At 36.9% G+C, this 24,521-nt stretch overlaps 1 protein-coding gene across 3 annotated transcripts; it reads right to left on the reverse strand.

Moving 5' to 3' along the window:
* Nucleotides 1-3,161: 3,161 nt before the first annotated feature.
* hdac6 (histone deacetylase 6) lies at nucleotides 3,162-23,061 on the reverse strand. 3 transcript variants are annotated; one of them, XM_049485648.1, is made up of 28 exons: nucleotides 22,683-23,061; nucleotides 21,558-21,682; nucleotides 20,383-20,493; nucleotides 20,038-20,123; nucleotides 19,117-19,201; nucleotides 18,945-18,985; nucleotides 18,746-18,842; nucleotides 17,942-18,039; nucleotides 17,729-17,833; nucleotides 17,520-17,588; nucleotides 16,903-17,029; nucleotides 16,602-16,667; nucleotides 16,447-16,506; nucleotides 15,551-15,640; nucleotides 14,850-14,956; nucleotides 14,682-14,749; nucleotides 13,773-13,905; nucleotides 13,532-13,660; nucleotides 13,262-13,430; nucleotides 12,113-12,315; nucleotides 11,679-11,871; nucleotides 10,884-11,033; nucleotides 10,466-10,640; nucleotides 9,117-9,526; nucleotides 8,327-8,458; nucleotides 6,006-6,152; nucleotides 4,996-5,124; nucleotides 3,162-4,274 (listed from the first exon to the last, which is right to left on the reverse strand). In XM_049485648.1, the coding sequence occupies exons 2-28, from the start codon at nucleotides 21,642-21,644 to the stop codon at nucleotides 4,206-4,208; spliced, it is 3,336 nt and encodes a 1,111-aa protein (XP_049341605.1). In that variant the 5' UTR covers nucleotides 21,645-21,682; nucleotides 22,683-23,061; the 3' UTR covers nucleotides 3,162-4,205. The 3 variants fall into 3 exon arrangements, with proteins under 3 accessions (XP_049341605.1, XP_049341604.1, XP_049341606.1); XM_049485647.1 differs by having other exon boundaries at nucleotides 21,558-21,685; XM_049485649.1 differs by lacking the exon at nucleotides 21,558-21,682.
* Nucleotides 23,062-24,521: the final 1,460 nt, after the last annotated feature.

The raw sequence follows: 24,521 nt of genomic DNA on the forward strand, positions 1-24,521 counted from the left end.
AATTTACAGCTGCAAGTCTTTTGGGGTTTTTTTCTCTACCAGCTTTGTACATCTGGAGACAGAGATTTTTGCTCGTTCTTCTTTACAAAACAGCTCAAGCTCAGCCAGTAACAAAAATGATACATGTTTTTTTATGTTAATTACATAACAACAAAACAAATCTGGCCTTTATGAAAAGGTGACAAGAAACCCATTGCTGAAAGACGTAAGAAATTGAATATTTTGGCCTAAATGCAAAGTGTTATAAATGTGTCAGAGAAGCAACACTCTGCTCATTACCCTGAACACTACATTATCACCACTGTGAAACATGGTGGTGGCAGCATCATGCTGTGGGCTGCTTTTCTTCAGCAGAGACAGGGAAGCTGGTCAAAAGTTGAATTAAATACTGGACTGGAACCATATCTTCTTTAGGGACAAAAGCAGGTTCTGTTTGGGATTGCCTGATTATTGGGTTTGAGGGTGGAGGCCTGGTAGTCGGTCACACCTAGTAGAGATTTGAGGGACATTAACAGTTCTGCAGAACATCCTGCATATTGTTGCTCTCCATTGAAAAACATGTATCTATAAAAGTGCAACTTTACAGGAGAGAGATAAAACCTTCTTAACGTTCAATGGAAGTCTATATAAAAAGTCTCTATTGGTCCATTGGAGATATTGACACAGTATAAGTAGTAAATTAAAAATCGGCAAAAATGGAGATACTATTTATTGGACAGCTACAGTATGCTGCCTTTTATGGAAGGGCTTCCAACTGGTATTTTTCAGCAGGATAATGCACATCCACACACAGCAAGGGATTCCACCAGACTTATTGACAAATTGAGCATTTATATGACCAGCTGGGACACCAGTTTGGGTAGTTTTTGATCTATGAGTGTGCAGGATCTACAGGTTCAACTGCAACATATGTGAGCAAATGTGACCAAGCGTATTTCATCTTGTATCCAGGCTAGAGATGGCCCAACATGGTTCTAGGGCTTTGTTTCAATGCATTGTTTTTGCCAATAAACAACTCTTTTTACTCTAATAATGTAATTACTTAGATAGATCTGCATTTTATTCAAACATGTAAAGTTTTATTTGAGTCCTGCATCTCTTTCTTTTTTTAAACAATTCAAGACAAGACACATGCATTACATGGTCCCAGTGATAAACAGTGATAATACAAGAAGTATGTGGTTAAAAAGAGCTTTAAAGCTATAAACTCTGCAGACAAAAGGTTGTATTGTATTATTAAACAATGCAAGATAAATTGCAGTGCAACACTAATGGCATGAAGACCCCCACAATGCTTCAAAACACGGTGGAGGGGGGTCGAGGGGGGATGAATCAGATACACACTCGGCTGAATGAGAGAGGAACGATGATGCTCAGTGATGAAGAAGACAAGACAAGACAACACAAACATGCCGGTCATGTGAACGAGCAGATGAGGGTGAGGACGATAAGATGAGGATGATGAGGAAGATGATGAGGATGAAAATCACCTCTCTCTCTCTCTTTCTCTCTCTTCTGCTGGCCGCTGGTCTGTGGTTCTCCCTCTCAAGAAGCGAAGGACAAAAAAAGCATCACATTAAAAAACACATCAAAATTCAGCTGTGCAGAGCCGCATTACGGGCGAGCGAGCGAGGGAGGGAGAGGGGTACAAAAAAATAAAAAAGAGAGAGAGAGAGAAAAAATGCAATGAAGAGATCCTGTCCTCCTCCTCCTCTCTGTGGGTTAGTGGTGGCTGTGATGAACGACATTAACAGCAGGCCCACAGCATCAGCAGCAGAGCATCTCACACAAACACACACACACACACACAGAGGGAGGGAGGTACAAGGGGAGGGAGGTACAAGGGGAGGGAGGGACGGATGATGAGCAGGATAAAGAGGAAGGAAAAGGCTGAGGGAGGGAGGGAGAATGAGGGAGGAAAGAAGCATGACGCTTTCTACTAAAAGGGAGGGGCTCCATCCAATCACTCGCTCTATATCTCTCTCTCTCACACGCCCCTTACATGATGCAGAACAGGGCCGATTCAAGGCATTTGGGGGCCCCAAGCAAAATTGACTCCACTACATACCTACCACACCCTGCAAAAAAATAAAAAAAGAGATCACTTAAAATTATGAGTTTCTTAGATTTTACCAAATTGAAAACATCTAGAATATAATCAAGAGGAATATGGATGATCACAAACCATCAAACCACCAAACTGAACTGCTTGAATTTTTGCACCAGGAGTAAAGCAGCATAAAGTTATCCAAAAGCAGTGTGTAAGACTGGTGGAGGAGAACATGATGCCAAGATGCATAAAAAAAAACTGTGATTAAAAAACAGGGTTATTCCAACAAATATTGATTTCTGAACTCTTAAAACTTTATGAATATGAACTTGCTTTCTTTGCATTATTTGAGATCTGAAAGCTATATATGCATTATTTTTGTTATTTCATCCATTTCTCATTTACTGCAAATAAATGCTCTACAAGACAATATTTTTATTTGGAATTTGGGAGAAAACACTTTAACCACCATCTCTACTAAACTGTACTTTACAGAATTGAGTTCAGACAGAGAGCGTGGCTACTACTATAACCATATAAAACTATATATAACTATATATTGTCAAATGCAAAGGATTGGTTGAGGTTTTGGTGTGTTGTTTTTAATCATTTGAAAGTGAAACTAATGTAATTTTAAAAAGTAGCTTTGTCCCTTTCTAGTTTTAAAGACAGTGAACAGCTGGTGTACATGGGTACTGCTGAACATGTTCCAGTCTGGTTATATTCTGCTGTCAGTAACTAGTAAGAGAGGCCCTCTTGAGGGGGATTCTGATAAGTGTTGTACTTTCCCGCATTGACCATGCGTCAGCAGCAGTTCCAAAAGAGGAGGTGAATGGCTTTACGTGTATGGGAGGAGGCATGTGCTTTGTGTTGAGGCATCACCAGTGACGGGGGATAAACAGCTAGCTATATAAATTTTGTACACAAATTGGAGAAAATTATAATATATTAATATAAAATGATAAAAAATAAAGGAACTTTCTAAAATAAATCAGACATATCAGAAATGTGCCATACCTTAAGATACAGTTCTCACCATACCACCTAGTAAACTACCTAATTTTTTTATTTTATTTTTTTACAAATAAAAAAATGAAACAGGACACCCACCTACAAAGACACAATGTTTGTATAGTTTTTATTTCTTACCATGTAAACAAGCAACCCTGCAGAACGCATCATGCATGAACTGTTTCTATAGAAATATAAAAAATTATACAAATTAATAATCAAGAAAAAAACAAGAGTCTTCTCCGTGTTTAAAGTGTGTATTGGGGTATTTTGTACCAAAGCTTACAAAATCATACGTTACAATGATTTTTTTTTTTTTGCTTTATAATAAGAGCAAGAACAGATACAGAGGCTGTTTATAGAGAAAGGAAAGCAATTTATAATAAGAATAAAGAACAGAAAAATGCACAGTTAAACCATCGGAAATATTGTTCATTAGAAATATTAGAAGTATTGCACTATTTATTGCTTGTGACTTGGACAGTTTGTGTGGTCAATCATTGCTAATGTGTATTTTTTTTTGTTCTACTGGCTCTATGAATGAATCTGATCAAACTGTAAACAGCTAACTTCTAAAGTTGTACGTCTTCAACTTCATTTTGTGCGGAATCTGCATGCACGGAGAATGTGCAAACGTTTGGCTGGTGTTTGCTCAGATGTTCTTAGCACCATGCTAGCTTATTTATCACTTTTACTAATTATTAGAAAGGTAAGAAAACAAAATTTTGTGCAGTTTGGATGGAATAAATAAACCTAATAAACACTGCAGGATTTATGAACAATAAATCAGTTTGGCGAATGAGCTCAGTTTGGTGAAGAATGCGTAAGTGCGAGAGTCAGGAGAGATGTGTGATCTCAGCATCTCAGGATCTCGAGCACAGGGTGAAATTAACAGTATGAAAGTTTGGCGCTCCTGCTGAGAGGAGGAAGAGGAGGGTTATGAGAGTTCGGGGAGGAAGACGAGTGTGAAACCGTTTCTTACACAGACGCTTCTGCGTCACATAATAGCACCTGTCACTTCCTCGTACACGTGTGAATACGCACGTACACAGACACGCACGCACGCATGCACACACATATTGTGACCCTTTTCTTTTCAGTGCTTTCACATCAATCTCTTCCTGTCTTTTTTTTTTTTGCTGGTTTAGTTGATGGGGGGAATTTCCTCTCCGAACTTCGCCACGTGAGCAGCATTTTTGATTTCGTGCAGCACCTACACACACACATACACACACACACACACACAGAGAGATACAACCAGAGTGTATTAGGTGTATTCCTGATTTAAAATCAATAAATATAGAAATAAATACTGTGTTTAAAAAGCGCTTTTTTAAAAATAGGGCTGTGTATTGATATGAGTCATGAAATGCATCATTGTAATATACTGAGATACTGTGAGCCAGACAATATATTTGAAGAAAAAAAAACAGCAGGACAGCAGTCATATACTGTAAAAAAAAAAAAAAAAACACTAAAATCATACATAAAAATCATTCAAAAAACTGACATGTAGTGCATTTTTTTAAAATATGTATAGTATCGCAAAGCATTTGATACAATACTTAAATATATACTGATATTTTCTTCTGGTGGAAGTCATGCCAAGAATAACTGTCTCATAACTAAAGTAAAATCTCAAAACTAAAGGAACAATAAAAGAAAAAGAAAAATATATGTTTGTGTCTCCATTACTTTTTTAAAGACTTATCTTAACCTATATCCAGTTAATATGACTCTCACATTAATTCCAGTTCTAAAAATAGTAATAATATTAAAATGAAGCGACTTCCTATAAAAAAGAACCTATCAGAGCATTTTCTCCAAACCACTCAGAATTATTTTCTAATATTAAAAACCCAAAATCTTCTATGAATACCTAAATCCAAGCAGCAGAAATCATTCTGAGTCATGTGACTGCCAGCTGCACTCACCTTGTTGTGAACGTAAGATTCACAGGGGTAGCACCAGACAGACAGGTCAGCAAAGCTGAGAACCATGGGGTGACCAGACACCTGGCCGTGGGTCACCATGTGCTCTTTTACAAAGCGCCCACACAGCACCTGCAAGTGTTGTATATATATATATATATATATATCAGACAAAACAGACAAAATAATCCACCACTTAACTGATATCTTTTATTTACTTCACAAAAATAACCCGTCTCTTGTTATTGGACAGCCTTGAATCCTCATAGACATAAGAAAGATATGTTATCTGGCTATCCAGCTTTGAGAACACCCCTGCCTATTATGTCTTATTAAAAGCTGGGGGTATTAAGGCTGTACAGGTTGTCTTGCAGGCGTGGAGAAATTACATTTTAAACTTGTCAAGACTTTTTAATACGACTAAAGAGACAAAATTAAGACCTCTTTTGCAATAACAAAATGAAATGAAAAGCAACGCTTCCAATATTAAGTTTTCAGACCTACTCTTTACTATTTTTCAACAATGGGATATTTCAAACAATCATACATAAACGGTTATTTAACCACCATGTCTACAGTAGGGTCTATGTTAGATAAATAAAAGTGAGCAAACTGAAAATCCTTGACACCCTGAGCCAAAAATAAATAGCGTCGTTTCTGCTTAGTATAGTATGCAATTAAATCAGTAAGCTAACTTGCTAATCAAATTTTAAACGTGCATAATGAAACTGATGAAAACAAAACCAACATATTTACAGTCTGTTGCATTTTCAGACCTTTGAAGGTGGATTTAAGTATCCCTGCTAAAACAAAATGTGACTGAAAACATGCAGAAAACATACCTTATGCTGTTTAAGAGCTAGTTAACAAGCTAGCCTCTCAGCATACGCTCTGTTTTTTCTGGATAGCCCGCTGGTCTATAGCTGAATTTTTAAACAGAGACTTTTTCAAGAATCTGCAGCAACCCTGCAGTAAAACTTAGAATCATTCAGTAACATCAACACAGTGGGTACCTTGTAGCAGCAGAGGCAGACCCAGTTCTCCGAATCGGCGCCACACTCCTCACAGGGGCGGAAGACGTCAATGCCCCCTACTGGCAGCGGTCGCACTGATTCCAGGTGTGGGCACCATGCCAACGGGTCCACCACGTACATTGTGTCCTAAAAAAAACAAAAATAAATCACTAGATAAATATCCCAGATTTTACTAAACGAACAACAGACTAGCAGGTTTAGAATTAGGGCTGTCACAATAATTACATTTACATGACCTCAATAATTTTTTTGCTGACCTTAAGCCCACTGACCTGAATGAGTCGATATGCGGACTCTGCTTAAAAACAGTGTTTTTTTATGTTTTGCTTATTTTTTATATTTTATAAAAATTATTTTCAAATTCAAACGGGCTCCGAGTGGTCCAGCAGACTAAGACGCTGCCTCTATGATTAGGAGTTCGATGGTTCGAATCCCGGTCATGCAGCTTGCCATCAGCTGCTGGAGCCCTGAGAGAGCACAATTATCTTTGCTCTCTCTGGGTGGGTTTGAAAATTAAGTGCTCTTTAAAATGTTATTATATTATCATTAGTATGTCTTAAAATTACAATATTATTATTTATTGCAAATATTTCTGGAAGATAACATTTCCTGATAGACCTAGCATACATCTAGCATACATAAATTTGATGCGCGCAGCCAAACAAACCTCCGTTCTGCTATCAGTTATATAACACTGTTTTTGTCTTTAGATACTTCTACTGTACTTCTATACAAACTTCCCATAACCTAGCAAAGACAGCCTGTTTAGAATAAATAAAAGTCCCTGTTCCTTGTCAGAACATAACTATATATAAAAAAAGGAAACCAAATGATAAAATGATGAACTTACATCCATCCTGACTTTTCCAAACACCTTTAGTTTTAACCTTTAGTCTTAAAACCTACAGTCCTCTGCTTCTGTGAGCTCTCCGCACCCATATATATCATCTCCAGAGGCGAAGGTGAGCGTCAGTGAGCATGTGTTCCTCGTTGCTGGTTAATCATGTCAGCAGAAAACCAGAACAGCATGCCTAACAATCCCTTAACAAATGTTCTCTGACAACATATGACGCCCAAAAAAACCCACCCTGGAAGCCCTGTCCCCCCTCTGCAATTGTTCTGTCCTTTCCAGCACAAAACACACAGAGAGTGTGAGGCTAAACACACACACACACACACACACACACACTCCTCCCAGCTCGACTGCAGCCAGGAACAATTGTTTTGGAGGTCTGTGATTCATCCAGCATGCTCAGTCAGCAGGATTCAGGTTGTTTATCAAAACAGGTTGTTTATCTGTGTTACCGCACAATCACTTATGCACTTTAAGTGGTGTGGGTACAAATGGTTCAGGATACTTTGTTAGTACTTTGTTTATTTTTATCACCAGGACATTTTTATATACATTTAACAAAAAACAATATTAATTTAACTAGAGAAACGTAAAGTTAGCTAAAATGCAAAAACTATCAATGGTAATAACATTGTGTTACCCCAAGATTTTTAATATATATATATTAAATATAACATAAACATTAATTTATGTGAATTAATCTTTGTACAGTTAAGTTTAGTGTCAGCTTCCTCCTGTTTTTCACATGAAAAACCTATTTATTGATGCTTAAATATGGATTAAATCTCTCTCACACACACACCTGCTCTTCATTACATATATTTACTCTAGGGATGCATGTTTATTGTATGCTAAATTCAATAATTTAATTAATAATTCATTTTTAGTTTTAATTAACCAAAAATGTTTTATTTAACTTAATAATTTACAAAGGAGGGTTTAAAGCTATGAACAGTCTGTGTAAGGAATGTTATTGAAATAAATGTGAAAACAAAAAATGTTAATTTTATTGTTTGCACACATGGTGTCCAGTCTCTCTGTAAATTCTAAATATGCGTAACAAACTTCACTTTTATTTCTGTCTCCCACCCAAAAATATAGGAAAGTACCAGCATTTAAAAGTTAATTTTTTAAGTGATTGAAATCTCTGATATTAATACAATTCCATTAAGCCAATCTTGCATTCATCATTTCATTTGCATTTAAATATCCACTTTTAAATACTTAAGTCTTATGAAGAAAAATATATAATCAATTGCGATTAATCACAAAATGTTGATTCTGTGATTCAGTTAGCAGACTTATGAATACAAAAAAAAACATAGGGCCAACTCAACACATGAGTTTCTATAAACAGCAAACAACACAAAGACACACACTGATGCTACTTTAAAGTCAAAGGAATAAAGAAATAGTCTCATTTAATATTAATAGTGAGATACTGTACCCCGCCCATGTCCACTGCGCCACAGACGAGCTCAAAGACCGATTTCTGTGTGAAGCCACAGGCTCCCTCCAGCACACCGCTGTCCTGGTCACCCATGGCAACCGCATCTGCTTCTGCTGGTTCTGAGAACGACTGAAAGAAAAGAAAAATACAAAAAACGACAACCTCACATTTTAATTCACTCAATTACTGTAGAAAATGCCTATTTTACGCTTTTTGTTTAATAATTAAGCTAGTTTTACATTGACAAAACTGGCATATATACATAATACCATATATTATATATAATTTAGTTAGTAAAACAGTACAAATTTAAACAACTTGGTTATTCTAAGCTAACCAAAACTTTGTGGTCAGTAAAAAAATATTAGATTCGCATGTGTTTTTGTTTGGGGTAGATATTCTGGGATAAATCAATCAATGAATGCATCGGTCTTGTACGATTTACAGCCTAAATATGTTTGCAGATCCTCAAAGGTGGTTTTGTTGCAGCCCAGTGGCTAAACGGCTGTACGAAACCCAATCATGGCTATAAACCCATTGCAACAAGTGCTGAAGCCCACTTTTGAGTGCTGAATGTAGTCAGTCTGGTGTTTCTGACTCAAACTCACAACTAACAGGATACCCCTCGCAAGAGCACATCTCTCAGCTTAGTACAGTAAGTAACAAAACTTCAGCAGCCAGCCTGCCTGGATACTTTAATGCATCATTCAGTACTGCTCTCAATCTGTATCAGCAATTTAGACAATTAAGCTGACAGACAGAAAGTCCAATTTGATAGTTAGTTTACCTGTTTCTCTTCTTTTATAGGTGTGGACTCTGCTTTCACAATAGATTCCGCTCGGTCACTCTCGATGACTTTCACAGGTGACTCTTCCAGGGCTGATGTGACGTCTTTCTGTGGGCTAGGCTTCACTTTGGGTCGGGCACCTCCGACAGGGATGGAAGTCGGGCTGGAATTGGCTGAGGTAGATGAGCTGAGGTCCAGCGAGTGCAGGCCCTGAGTAAGCTCGTCCAGGCCCGAGTCCTCCTGGGCCGCAGCAGGCGATGCTGGTGAAGTTATAACTGGAGAACTTTGCTGCTGCTGGCTGGGACTCTGTGCAGGTGTGAACTGACGTGGAGATTTTTTGCTTCTTCCTGTTGATGAGCGCTTGGTCTTAGGCTGAGGAGAGGGCAAGGACATACGCAGAGACTCTGGAACTGATAGAGAAGCACAGAGAAATTATGAGTTTCACACTATTTTTAGCAGTTGAAGCATTTCAAAAAACATTTAAGGCTAACTGCTGGTGTGAATGGAGATAGCTAACGGCTAACTGGATTGGATAAATTGCTGTTTGATATATGTGTATTATATAGGGCTGCAATGGTTAGTTGATATAATCGTCAATGTTGATTATTTAAATTTGTCGACAACAAATTTCATTGTCGACCAATCGTTAATTTGTAACAGTAGCGCAGTACACAAAGTGTTGGGGACAAAAGCTCAATGGGAGATAAAGGGTAAATGGTTTGCTCACACAGTTTACAATCAACTTAGTTTGTATATCTAGAAGTGCCTAAATACAATAAAACAGATTATATATTTAATCACTAAATATCAGTACTTTCCTCGTTTAATTAACATTCAGATATTTAAATGCCATTTAAATCTCATGTTCTGCTGTTTCTATCGTTTTAAGTAATGGCAGAAATAATCGCTGACTAATTGTCAACCGAAAAAATAATCTTTAGATTAGTCGGCTACCAAAATAATCATTAGTTGCAGCCCTAGTATTATATCTGTACATAACTCTGGTCTTCAGTTATTAATGTCAGAACACTGGCATGCAGTTGTCGGCATAAAGCAGCCCTCTGGAGAAATACATTATATTGCAATAAATATCTGTATCAAATTATTCCATCCCTAGTCCAAACCAAGATTTTTTAATTAAAATCACTTTTCTAGATGGTTTGTTCCAACTCCTCTTTGTGTCACACAGCGGTGTAGGTGTACCGGTATCTGTATCTACTGTAACTGTAGATTAACCAATATTTAGGAATAGAAATAAACAGAATCTAAAGAGAACAAGTTACATTGATTCACATGCACGCGAAAAGGATTCAAATTCTAGCAAAGTTTCAGACATAGATAGAGCTTACTCTGTATTCTGAGAGATCTCCAGTAGGGTGCATGTGCTCTCAGGACGTTGTTGATGGTGACTGCAGCACTAGCGTGTGGAGGGGGCAAATCGGGCAGCATTGGGGGCGCATCTCCTAGGAGCATGCTGGTGCACATGGCCATGGACTCAGAGATAGAGTTGAGGTTATAACCTCCCTATGCAGGAAAAGAAAAGTAATTTAGAGCAACAACTGAAACTGAACTTCTAAGTTTTACATAAGCAATAAGGTGAGAAGAACTGAAATAGCTGCAGATTAAAGCACAATATTTTATCAATGTTACTGTATGCACGAATCTGATTGGTCTAGATTTAGTTCCATATGGGAGGAGCTTAAGATGCTTTTAAAAACTGATTTAAATATCTCTTCAGTGATAAAAAAAAAAAACAGAGCGACCCACCTCCAGGATAACCAACACTCGTCCTGCAGCTAAACTCAGCAACTGGTGGGTTAGGTGGGCGTAGCCTTCTGGGGTTACCTGGTACCTACCTAATGGATCACCCCGTGCTGCATCAAACCCAGCTGACACAAGCACCAGCTCTGGGGCAAACTAGTCCAAGAAAACAGAACAGAAATAATAGAAATTAAGTCAAAATCATTTTTTAATGTCATAGATTTCTTATATACACTGGTCTGGAAAAAAATAAAAGACCACTTAAAAATTATGAGTTTCTTTGATTTTACCAAATTGCAAAGCTCTGGAATATAATCAAGAGGAAGATGGCCAAGTTGAACTGCTTGAATTTTTGCACCAAGAGTAAAGGAGTGAAGTTATTCAAAAGCAATGGAGGAGGAGAACATGCCAAGATGCATAAAAAACTGTAATTAAAAGGTTATTGGGTTATTGGTATTCATTACTGAACTCTTAAAACTTTATGAATTTGAACTTGTTTTCTTTGCATTATTTGAAGTCTGAAAGCTCTGCATCTTTTTTATTATTTCAACCATTTCTCATTTTCTGCAAATAAATGCTCTAAATGACAATATTTTTATTTGGAATTTGGGATAAATGTTGTCTGTAGTTTATAGAATAAAACAACAATGTTCATTTTACTCAAACATAAACCTATAAATAGCTAAATCAGATAAACTGATTCAGAAACAGAAGTGGTCTTAGTTTTTTTTTTGCTCCCCAGAGCTGTATATATACAACAGAGAAGAATATAATAAATATAATGTGTGTTATTAAGTTTACCTCACGTGCAATAGGCATCACAATATTGTGGAAAGCAGCCAGGTACTCTGGATCTCCCATCGTGGCTTTATTCCAGGGGATGTTTACATTATAGCCTGCACCCTTCCCTTGTCCAACCTTATCATAATTAGCATCCTCTGAGGAAGGGAAGAATAAACCATCTTCGTAGCGATGAAGAGAGATGTACAGGACACTGCAGGAGACAGAAGGTTAAGAACAACTTTCTTAAACTCTAATTTACTCAATCATCATCAATAATCATCAGGCTGAATTAGTAGAGTAAAAAACTGTCAACCTAAATCAAATGAGGATAAAATTTAAGAGACCAGTTGACATTATCCACTACAGCCCAATTTATCCCAAACACTCATATAAAAGCATCTACACTGCTGTTGAACTGAGCAATCTGAGGTTATATTCCTTGTGTGGCACACCTGTCATCCTCCTCAAAGATATGTTGGGTGCCATTGCCATGGTGCACATCCCAGTCAAGGATGAGGACCCGCAGGGCACTGTGGGTAATGCTCTGGGCATAGCGGGCAGTCAGGGCAGCAGTGTTGAAAAAGCAGAAGCCACATGCTTTATCTCTCTCAGCATGGTGACCAGGAGGACGAACAATAGCCACACCGTTCCTCACCTATGCAGTAAAAAAACACATCATATAAAGCAGGAAGTTCTTTTGGGGAAAAAAAAACAATATTTTACCATTTCCAACTTCTGCCTCAACACATTATAAGATTCTTAAACACAGACCCACCAATACTCAAGACAATAGTTCAATAGACAAATGAACATCACGTCTGCCATAAATAAAAACTAAGATGTTATTTGTGTATTTGTGTTAGCCATTCCTTATACATACTTGAGTTTAAAAAAAATTAATCATGTTATTAGATAAAACAGCAGTGAAGTGAAGTGATCCAGACTATAACAGGAACACATAAGGAATCATGTAGTAACTTAAGTGTTAAACAAACAAAAATACTCTATTAATTTGTGGTGTCTGAGGCTGGTAAATCTGATTAACTTGTGCAACTGAGGTAACTCTTGGTGTTCCTTTCTTGGGGTGATCCTGATGAGTGCCAGTTTCATCATTGCGACTGTACTTGAGGATAGCTTCAAAGTTCTTAAAATGTTTCACATTTTTCTTAAAGTATTTTTTGTTAACTTAGTTAAGTAGTTCTTGGCATAATATGGATTAGAACAAATTAAACAGGGCAAAAATTCAAGTAATTAACTCTTTACAAGGCACAGCTGTTAACTGAAAGCCATTCCAGGTGAATCTACCTCATAAAGCTGACTGGGAAAATGGCAATATGTGTAAAGCTGTCATCTAAGCAAGACGTGCATGCTTTGAAGTATCTAAACTACTCAGGTTTGTTTGACACTTAATACTTATTTATAAATCGTTGATTACTTCAGTATTAATCTACAATGCAGAATATTTTAAAAATGATAAAAATAAACCATTTCATAAAGTTTTGAGCAGAGATTTAAACAATTCAGTAGATTCAATTCAATTCAATTCAATATAGATTACAGATTACATACTGATCTTTTTAGGTGGTGTTTAGGTGGTTTACCTGGCCAGTGAGGATGGCCTGAGCGGAGTTAAAGCAGGATCCAGCTGCAAGCAGCGCACTCTTGTAGCTCTCTTGACTGATATAGATGGAATTATATTCATCTCCCAGCCTGTGCAGGTCTCTGGGCTTCATCTGCTCTGTGCTCTTTATGGTGGCTATGTGTTCCAAGCTAGAGTGGAACCAAAAGAAAGAAAAAAAGTCAGAAAAGATGTTTAAGGACACGGGAGAGAGAGAAAAATCTCTTTTATGTGCAAAATATGAGAATATTACCCATGACAAAGTGCAAGCTCCTCCTCTGTGGCTAAACGGGCTGGTATCCGCTGGCAACGGTCCACAAACCCCAACTCTTCATGGCGGGAAAAGATCCGAAAGATTCTCTGCGGGCGCTCCGGATGATCACTGTAACAATGCACACAGAGGTGTGAATTAGAGCAAGACCAAGCCTTTCTTAATGCAGAATAAAAAAAAGAAAAAAGATTTTAGAATCATCTGTATGTGTGTTTTCTCTCACCTGTCCCACATGTTGTGGTGCTCCATCATACGCTGGTCATACACAAGACCAGTGCTTCGTAAGGAGGACTCCAGATTCATCTCAGCACACACAGAGGAGGGCAGGGGCTCGGCCTCAGAAAGAGCTCCTCCTTCTGTAAAAACACACACAACAGTTACAGAAGACAATAGTCTCATATTTCCTATCCCTGAGAGATGAAGTTATGAACATTTCTTCATTAGACAGAATTATCAACTAAGCCCTTCCAACAAATAACCACAAAACAACAATTTTATCCCTCTGGTTGAGGTATTTTAAACTGTACAAATGAAATAATGTTGCTGAGGAGCAAATGAATGGATGTATAACTGGCACAGACTGACAAATCTCCCTGTAATGAACATAAAAAAATACAAACCATTATAGAAGATGCAATTTACATTAGCAGCTGAAATATGCTGCCCTGTAATAATAAAATATACCAGCTTAAAATTAGATGCAAATATTTACAGAATAATATAATACAGAATTTAGATATTTCACCCTATTAGGATCTAAAGTTTACCTAGTATAGTCCAAAAAATGATGTTTTTTTATTTTCTTTATTTATTATTTAAGAAAAAGATTATTTTTTTATTTGTATTATCTGCCCCGAGACGTTTATTATGAAGCCCAAAATGGGGGATTCGTTGTAATGGCTAACGGATGATGCTAACTGTTTTACAAGCTGAATTAATGGCTGGTGTTTGATAACAGATAGATGGCACTGTGCTGGTTAGATTAGTAGGTTCTGTGATTTGATATCATGTGCAGATTATGGCTATAGTTCACTCAGGTCCTTAGTTATTTACCTCTCTCTCTCTACATATATATAAATATTAATAATATGTTTTAAGAAGCATCAAAGAAGATTAAAGAAGAATTTAGTACCCAGGATCTGCAGACTGGTCCAAAACGGATACAAATCCGAGACAGTTTTAGAGATGGACTTCAGAGCACTGTAACACACAAAGATAAACATGTAGCAAATCCCAGCAGGGAGGTGGAGATATCAGGTACTGTAGTTTAGGACACAGCAGGGCAATGCAGGTATCTCACCTTTCACTTGGGGACCCTGGACAGGGCAGGTGAGGACAGGGGTCACCTAGGAGCGATCTTAAACTAGCACAGGCACCCTCTGCTGTAGCCTGCAGGTTATAGCCACCCTGATGATAAAGCACAGTATATTTCTGTTATGATTTGTTTGGTTGGTTTGTGATTAATCTGTTATAAGTGATATTATGTCAGCAATGCGGAGTCAGCTGGTAGAAATAGAGATAAAGCTAAAGATGTGAACTACACACTCAGACTAGGATTTGTTTGTTTAAAGCATACAAATTACTCTAAATTCCTTTTACAAATTGTGTAACAAAATTAAGCATTAAATATTACACAAAAATACACAAACTAAAAATAGTTAAATAAGGACAGGACAGCAAAAATGTGACAAGCACAAAATTACAACATATAAACTATGAATAACAATATGTAAACCATAAATGAATATGATATAAAATTTAAAGGTATTGCACATTTTGGAATTCCTGAATAGCAGTAGCTCTAAAAACAAGTAATCTAATTACATTAATAAAATAATAAATGTTTTAGCCTGAAAAAAATCATACTATTTAAATAGATGCAATTTATAATTTATACAATAATAAGTAACAGGAAATTCTAATTTTTTAAAAGGTGAAAATGATAAACTGTGAGTTACACATTTCCAATGCATCTTTAAAGCTATGTTCTTGGCATCTTACCTCCAAGGCAAGCACTATTCTGCCCTGAGCCAATCCCATCAGCATGTGGGTCAGAACAGAGAAACACTGGGGACTCGCACTCATCTCACCCTAAAGAAAAATAGTGCTGTTAAAAAAAAATTGTTTTTTTGCCACATTTTTTCCCACCATTTTTCTTCTGATTTAGCAAAGACAATTGGGTACCACTTTAAAATAAGACTACCATTATAAAGTGTTATAAATGGTTTACAACTAGTTTATTAATGGTTACTAATTAGGTTGTAAATGCCGTAAAAGCATTAATAATCAGTTATAACACATACGTAGAAAGGCAACAATATAGATGGCTGTGAGTTCACAATTTGGCAAACAACGGGTCATTGTTGCCCTTTCTACGTATGTGTTATAACTGATTATTAATGATTTTTAAGGCATTTACAACCTAATTAGTAACCATTAATAAACTAATTGTAAACCATTTATATACCCTTTATAAAGGCAGTCTTATTTTAAAGTGGTACCGACAATTGTCCCAATCATTCAGCTGCATTCAGCTGTATATCCCCCATCACTAGTGATGCCACAACACAATGAGGGTGAAGACCAGCACATGCCTCCTCCGACACATGTGAAGTCAGACTCCGCCTCTTTTTGAACTGCGTAGCATCACAGTGCTAACGCTCGAAGGAAAACGCAGCGACTCGGTTCTGATACATCAGCTCACAGACGCAGCCTTGTGCTGATCGACATCACCCTAGGAGTGATGAGGGGAAAGAGCGCCATCTACTGTACCCACCCAGAGAGAGAGAGGAAGGCCAATTGCGTTCTCTCAGGGCTCACAAATAATTGTATAACTGAAGGTTTATTAATGATTAATGTAGTGTAACAAAGAAAAGTTTGCATGAAAGATTACACACCTTGGGATCACCAACCACAGAATCAAAGCCTGCAGCAACCAACACAAGCTGAGGCTGGAACTGAAATCACACACACACACACACAAATTAATGTAAATAGAATAGAATGAACTAAAAGACTGTCAGACGAGTGTTTTGAGGAGTGCAGTTGGTACCTCATAGGCAACAGGCAGGAGAAGTCTCTGGAATGCCGCAACATAGTCTCCATCCTGCATGCCTGTCTAAAGACCATCAAACACAGCACATATAAACCCCTACTGATACATACAAGCTATAGATTTATCTACTGTCCACATAGTATTTTTATATTTGTAATATTACTAAAATCTTTTTTAACATCCTTACAGGTTAAATATGTGTATTCACATTAGCAGCTGTACATTGTGGAATGTTAACGCTAATAAAGTAACTCTGACATTGATCAATTCAGAAGTCAGATACAGTTATAAAATATACCTTGTTCCAGGGCAGGTTGATATTATAACCTTCTCCCAGCCCAGAACCCACTGCACTGCTGTCTGACTCTGGCAAGTGGGGCCAGAATGAACCGTCCTCGTAACGATGAACAGAGAAATAAAGAACACTGCAAATAAACAGACAAAAAAGACAGAGGTAAAAAAAAATATATATATATATATATAAAGCTACATTTAGAACAATCAAACTGCAATGGTATTTTAATGTTCAAACTGTTTATATAACATGAATACTATCTAAAATGTATATAAGGTTTCCAGAAATGTACTGGTACTGGTATATTAACATTTTTAGGACTCTTATATTTTTTAACATTTCTTGTATGCCACGAGAAATCAGTAAGACAAACTGCTCGGTCTCAGCAACTGACTGAATATAAAGACTCTACCGGTAAAATAAACCGGTCTGTCTAAAATCAATAACGATTAATCACTGCAAATTGTTAGATTGCTTTTTAGTAATCAAGAGTGTAATTAAAAATGTAATGATATTAGTAGAATTGTCAGTTATCAGTAGCCATCTTTGATAAATCTTTGTGTACATAGGCCTATTTTACTCTGCGGCAACCCAAACTGAACTGCATTTGAGGTGCATACTTAGGATCGTCCTGGAAGATGTACTGTATTCCCTGACCATGATGCACATCCCAGTCCACAATCAAAACCCTGCAACACACAGAATCATACTTTATTACTTAAGCATAATGTATAAAATACAAGGAAAGTGTATTACACAATATAAAATGGCAGAATGTAGTGCATGAGTGTACGACAGACTGAGGGCTAAGAAAGCTAAGCACTCTCACCGTTGGACGCCATGCTGTTTCTGGGCATAGCGCGCTGCCACTGCCAGGTTATTAAACATACAGTATCCATTCATCAGGTCAGTCTGGGCATGGTGTCCCGGGGGCCTGAAACATAAATCAAGTACTACATAATGCAGTGCTTTCCTAGGCAAGAGCAGCAGAACCACATATCTGTACAGTTTATTATAAATCGCCTATAATGTATAGTAGTACCTGGACACAGAGAAGCCATTCCGAAGTTCTGAGGTCATCACCTTGTCAACCAGTTGGAGAACAGAGCCAACAGCAAGACAGGCACAGCTGAAAGTGTCCTATAAACAAATTAATGCATAAACATACATAAGCAAATATGGGAAATAATACAGAAATTATAACACAAAAAACAAATATTATATCTCCCTTATCTGCTGACTTGCCACTGACAATAGGTACAGATCCCTCCCTCAGACGAAGTCTAATGGCTAATCCTGGTTTCTTAACCAGGAGGCTGAAATGGGGGTTTGTCAAATGATCTAGTGGATGGGGCACTGGTGGGGCATGAGGGGTGGTGCCAGGGTGGTTCTATACAGTTTTCCTTATTGTGACATCACTTTATTTACTGAGCCATCTAAACAGCTCATAGAAGCATAAGATTCCCGACACCAAGCTTTTTCAACTGACTTACAAAAAATGGATGGATAATTTTTTTTGCGCCTGCAGTGTTATAAAAAGGCAGTAAAAGCCCAAGTAAACTACAAAAGCTGATTGAATGTTGGTAGTATGCAATTATCTTACATTATTCACACATATTTAATTGTAAACCAAACTGATTCTTTAAAACAATTATATAAATACATATTAAATTTTAGCCTCTTTTGGCTTTTTATTTTACTGGCTAACTTTTTTATTCTTGCAAGTTTACTATCCTCAAAAAAACTAATCTTTTCTACAATAACACATGAACAACACATTACAGAATATAAACTAAAAACTAACAATTTTGTTATAAACTGTAGAAAATAAACCGGTAGCTCTTACAGGGTGAAGGTAGACAGAGTCATAGCCATCCGAGACTAACTTCATCTCCTCTTCTGTCATCTTTTGCGTGGATCTCATTCGATCAATATACTCCTTTCTGTTAAAAATAGTAACAAAGACAAATGTAACAAATAACTTATAAACCACTTCATTGCTTTTATCATCCACTGTATATTCTCTAAAAGCCTAAGGCACCTACGTGTGAACAAGGGAAATCTCCTCCTCTGATGCAGCTCTGGTCTGAAATATAAAAACACAAAGTAAAGTAAATGAAAGCGAACATGGTCAACTAGTCCTAATAGAAGGACAGAGCCAGGCTGTTCCCTTTTACTCTACAACAGACAGGTCATGGTCATCTTTCTGTTTCTTACCTCCACCTGCACACATCGAGAGAGCAGACCCTCTTTCTTCATTAACTCCACTACAGCGGTCACTCTCTCTGGACACTCTGGATGGCTAAAAAAAAACAAAAAACTGAGTAATAAGATATTTGTACCCTATAATAAGCCTAGATAGTTTCCTTTTGACAATATTCTAATAAACAGCATAAAAAAGCAACATCATATTAATAAATAGAGACATCCTGCTTCACCTCAGTAACACTGTTCATCACAACAGTGTTAAACATGTATTTCTGTTTATGATGTGCACTAGGGGTCAGACAAAATACTGATATTGCAATATATCTTATAGCTTTTACTTGTGATACACTTTTGATGTGATCAAATATTAGTATTTTTCTTGAAACATAGGACTTTTACACTTATTGTCCATTTTATCAGCTCCACTGTCTATAAAGGAGCACTATGTAATTCTAAAATTACAGATTGAAGTCTATCTGTTTTAAAACTCCAGCAGCACTGCTGTGTCTGATCTAGTTGTACCAGCACAACACACTCTGACACACTAACCACCACCACGTCAGTGTCACTGCAGTGCTGAGGATGATCCTCTGGGTCCTGACCATTGAAGTACAGGGTAAAAGGAGGATAATAGAGTATGTAGAGAAACAGATACAGGACTACATTCTGAAATTATATTTGTTAAGTGGATCTAAAATACAATGCAAGTATAAACAATGTAGATGTGTTAACCCACTGCTACTGTTATAGAATAACTTTGACTAAGCAGCAACAAGTAAATCATTAAGAATGAAGCAATAACAAAGCTTACAAACCTCTGTAACAAACCTCTTTAAACAACAAAAGTCTAAAAAAAAAAACCCTCACACTTACACACTTACTCACTTATTTTTATTAAGAATGAATAAGCATATACAATACTGCAGTCACCTGGTGTCCCAGAGGCAGCGATGGTGAGTAAAAGCTTCAGAGTAAACCAGGCCTGTTCCAGTTGCTTTAGGCTTACAACGCAAATCCTGCAAGCAAATAAACACAAACCCATTCACATACTGTTCAGAACTTATTTACTGTACTAAACTCACATGACATTTACTTATCATATGAACAGTTTGCATGCCGTTATATGATTATGAATAGAACAAAAAATCTCAAGCAGTGCAAAAATCTAAATGCTATATTTTCAGTGGAAAAAATAAAACAACAAAATGAGAAAAAATAAACTAAATAGGTCATATAATTAAAATTCTGCACCAAAATGCACTCTAACATACGCACAATGTTTTTGAGCTTATTGATCATCTCCTCTTCTGCTTTCCCTCGGTCCATTCTGCCCTTTCTCCTGGCGTCCTGGAGACTCTGCTTGTGGTTGGGTTTGCTGTTTTCTCTCTGAGATAAAGAAGCTTCAGGTTAATTACAAACCATCACACAAGCTCCACATAAACTTCACCAATCTCCTATTATCTAACTCAGGTCCACATTTTGCAAGTTAACCTGTTCTATTCTATACAAAGCTCAGCACTGTATCAGGGAAGGTCTCTTATATAGCTAATCTAATGGATCACTACAATTAACTGAAACAATAGAAATCCAGGCACTGAAACGTGTTTGCTTTTAGGCTTTACTAAGTGAGTTGTTCTCAATCTTGTTCCTAAAGTACCACTTATTAAGAAGTACTCAATTCACTTCAGTACAGCTGAAACTAACAATTATCTTGATAATCATTTCAACTGTTGATTATTTTTTCAATCAATGAATTATTAATTTGATAAAACTGGGGAAATAAACCAAACTGTCTTTGTATTAATGTTTGTACTAATGTTATAATTGTATAAGCATCACACAACATACCACTATTAAAAAAAATATGTGTTTTAATAAGTATTAAGCTGACGGTTTAGTAAATTCTATTATTATCAATTTTTGATAACAGTGTACGTAATGTATATATTGTTACACTCGACTGTGAATCTAAAACACTTCCATGCAACGTCAGTCAGAAAAAAACTTTAAGAAGGCTGTTACCGCCAAAGATATAAATTTACAAAGAATGCAACTAATCTTGCTTAACAACTCCAGCAGTCTCTAGTAATGCTGAGTGAGAGAAAAGAATGATCTTGTCTCTAACGTTTGCTTGACTAAAACTATTGCTTGTTTTGGAACTGCATGTAAGATGTGGCACATTGTTCCCCAATACTGAAATCGGCTACTTAAAACCATCAGTAAACACAATTTCTGGCCTCATATTGATGTCTTAATGACGACTGGATCTTTGGTCATTTCAAACTCAGAAGACTCAGTGGAAAGGAGCTCTGGGAAACTTGGTGGACGACGCATGAAGCCTTGCTCCTGTGCTGAGCTTCGGATTGACAAGTAAACCCACAGCACAACACTGACAATTTGTTTTAAACAGACATTTGGCTTTAGCTTTTAAAAAGGTGAATATTTCTTACTTTGGCAGAGTTTTGCTGAGGTTTTTTTGGAGAACGAGAAGAGCCTTTATGTGCTCTTGGTGGAGTGGGATCTGATGCAGATTCCATTATGACGATAACTCCCACGGCAAATCCCTCAGCAAATCCTGCTTTTTAAATATAAAAAAAGAAAAAACTGTAACACAAAAAAACTGTTTAATTTCAAGCGTCAGTGTTAAAAAGGCATACTATAAGGAAAGAACAAAAACTCATAAATAATCAAACAAACAAGTCAAAGCCCTTAAGTCTTATTTGGGTGGAAAAGAAGCAACTATTGTTTAGCATCTCCAGGAACTCCTTCAAGAAGCTGAGAAAACTATTCCAGGTGACTTTCCTTCATGAAGACACTGAGATTAAAATACGAAGAGCGTGCAGATCTGTCCTCAAAGATGGCTGTGAATGTGAATGTGCTAACCTACTTAGTAGAATCTAAAGCAGGAGTGTGACATATCGTATTGTATGCAATAACATCGCCAGCATTTTTTAATATTGTGGATGATTTTATACCCTGAAATATGGTGCCATATCACCCACCCCTATATTATCACATCAGGGTACTACTTTTTTGCTGTTTTTAGCAAAAGAAAAATGTTAATGTTATCATTTCTTGTTATATATCTACTATAGACAGATTATATCTGCCAGTATAATTTATTTTACTTTAATCCTGGATATATGGAGATATTTGGAGTGCATTATTAGAACCATGACATCACTGACTTCGGTTACAAATCTGATAAAATTCTTATATTTTTTTATATCTCAGTCAGTTAGGGGTGTGCCATATCATATACAATAATACAATTTAATGTTCATTTTGTTGCAGTAGTGTATTCTTCTTTGTCATATCTAAAGTAATTCTAAAACATATTCTGCTTTGTTTAACTTCTTCTTTACAGAATAATTCAGCATGTGTTTCTGTATAACTTTAATATAGTATTACAAATTAAATAATGAATGTACAATATAAAAAAATCATAAACAGAAAGAAAAAGCACACTGACTGAAAAGAGGTGTGTCCTTATTTTGACTGGTATTGTATATAGCAACTTTTAATGTGAGTACTGTGTCGTTAAACATGAATAACACCACAAAAGTATCACTTACTATGTTTTTAACTCGTCCTTCGGTTCAGATAGTCCCTCCTGTCCCTCTCTCAGCTGTCTTTCTTTCTCTCAGCTGTCTGTCTCTCTGCTTCATCAGCTGTGTTTAAACGCTGCTTGGCGCTCCGGCAGTCCGACCGTTACCGCGGCTAATGCTAACCGAGCTAAGGTTCCGCCCCCATTTCCACACAAAACTGAGGTAAATAAGCGGATAAAAACAGCGTCTACCGACAGGAGCGGCATATAAACGTGCTACAGTACCGGAGCTGAGTTACTGCTTATTAAATTATTCAGATAAATTAGCTAAAACCGCTCCGCCGCCCGCCGGAGCCACCGCAACTACCCGCGGCACTGCTACTTTCACTCACAGCAACAACAGCTCTGGAGGGCGCGAGCGGATGACGTCTACCTGCACGTGCTTCAGCAAAGCACGCGGGGTCGCTGTTACTCCAACAATAATGTGATATACAGCTCTGGAAAAAATGAAGAGACCACTTCAGTTTCTGAATCAGTTTATCTGATTTCGCTATTTATAGGTATATGTTTGAGTAAAATAAACATTGTTGTTTTATTATTTACACTACGGACAACATTTCTCGCATTTAATAATTATTTTTAGAGCATTTATTTGTAGACAATAATGAGAAATGGCTGAAATAACAAAAAAGATGCAAAGCTTTCAGATCTCAAATAATGCAAAGAAAACAAGTTCATATTCATAAAGTTTTAAGAGTTCAGAAATCCATATTTGGTAAAATAACCCTGGTTTTTAATCACAGTTTTCATGCATCTTGGCATCATGTTCTCCTCCACCAGTCTTACACACTGCTTTTGGATAACTTTATGCCACTGAATTTTAGGCGGTCTCTTTTTTCCAGAGCTGTATAATATACATTATATTATTATATTATTTACTCACCCTTTCTAATCACTAAACTCACCTATCCTAATCACTGAATTTAGGTTCCAATCTATTCCAAGTCTTTGCCATGATTTAACCCTCCTATTATTGTATGGGTCAAATTGACCCGTCTGAAGCTCTAGGAAAAATAGTTAGAAGTATTTTTTTCAGTATGAAACTTCTTCTTCTTGCCTTAATAAGTGTAATCAACATATAATATGAAAATGGATCCGCTCATATTAGCAACCACCCCCTGCAAAAAAAAAAAAAAAACTAAAACAAAATTGCAATGTTATGTTTCAGTGTTGTAAATTTAAAAAATTGTGTTGAATATGTTGGTCTTTTAAAAGTAATAGAGTAAATAAAGTGGTGAAACATTAATGGAGAACTCCGGTGTAAAATGGACTTTGGGTGTAGTAAAACATGAACATGATAAAAAGTAATAACTTTAGTTGAATAGCCCACCTCCGTTCAACCACAGCTTTCTGAGAACCAGTATTTCAATGCAATTTGGCCAAACAGGTTAGAATAGGTTTTAACGGGGCATATTTTGCCCCTGCAGATAAATCGCTTTTTACACCATTATCCAAGCTCAAAGTAGCTCCACAACTTATCGGTAGAGTCCAGAGAGCCCTGACATTTACATCCTTTACACCAGCCCTCCAGGACCAGAGCAGAAGACTCACTTATACAGCACTGAGAAGCGTTCTGTGGAAGAACCCAAATACCAGTGAACAGTGAAATTTACCAGAAGGTGCCTAAAATGGCTCAGAACCAGTCTCATGGTAGGTAAGTGACAATTTTCACTTAACAATGTAAACAGCCACAACAACAGCAAGGCATATCAGTCAACAATAGCATAGCAATTACATGATTCAGAACAGCATTTACCGTTATAAACTGAGGTCTAGCAGACAAGTAGCAGAAAGTGGGTGAGAAGTG

The sequence above is a fragment of the Astyanax mexicanus genome, chromosome 12 (assembly GCF_023375975.1).
Source record: "Astyanax mexicanus isolate ESR-SI-001 chromosome 12, AstMex3_surface, whole genome shotgun sequence".
Lineage (NCBI taxonomy): Eukaryota > Metazoa > Chordata > Actinopteri > Characiformes > Acestrorhamphidae > Astyanax > Astyanax mexicanus.

Bases quoted from the DNA above. Each gene is read 5' to 3' on its own strand.
- hdac6 (XM_049485648.1), bottom strand. From the start codon at position 21,644: ATGGAATCTGCATCAGATCCCACTCCACCAAGAGCACATAAAGGCTCT. The intron at 19,202-20,037 runs GTGACTGCAGTA...GTTTTTTTTTAG, and splicing joins CGCTGCCTCTGGGACACCAG to CCATCCAGAGTGTCCAGAGA. The intron at 12,316-13,261 runs GTAAACCACCTA...TTTACTGCATAG, and splicing joins AGGCCATCCTCACTGGCCAG to GTGAGGAACGGTGTGGCTAT.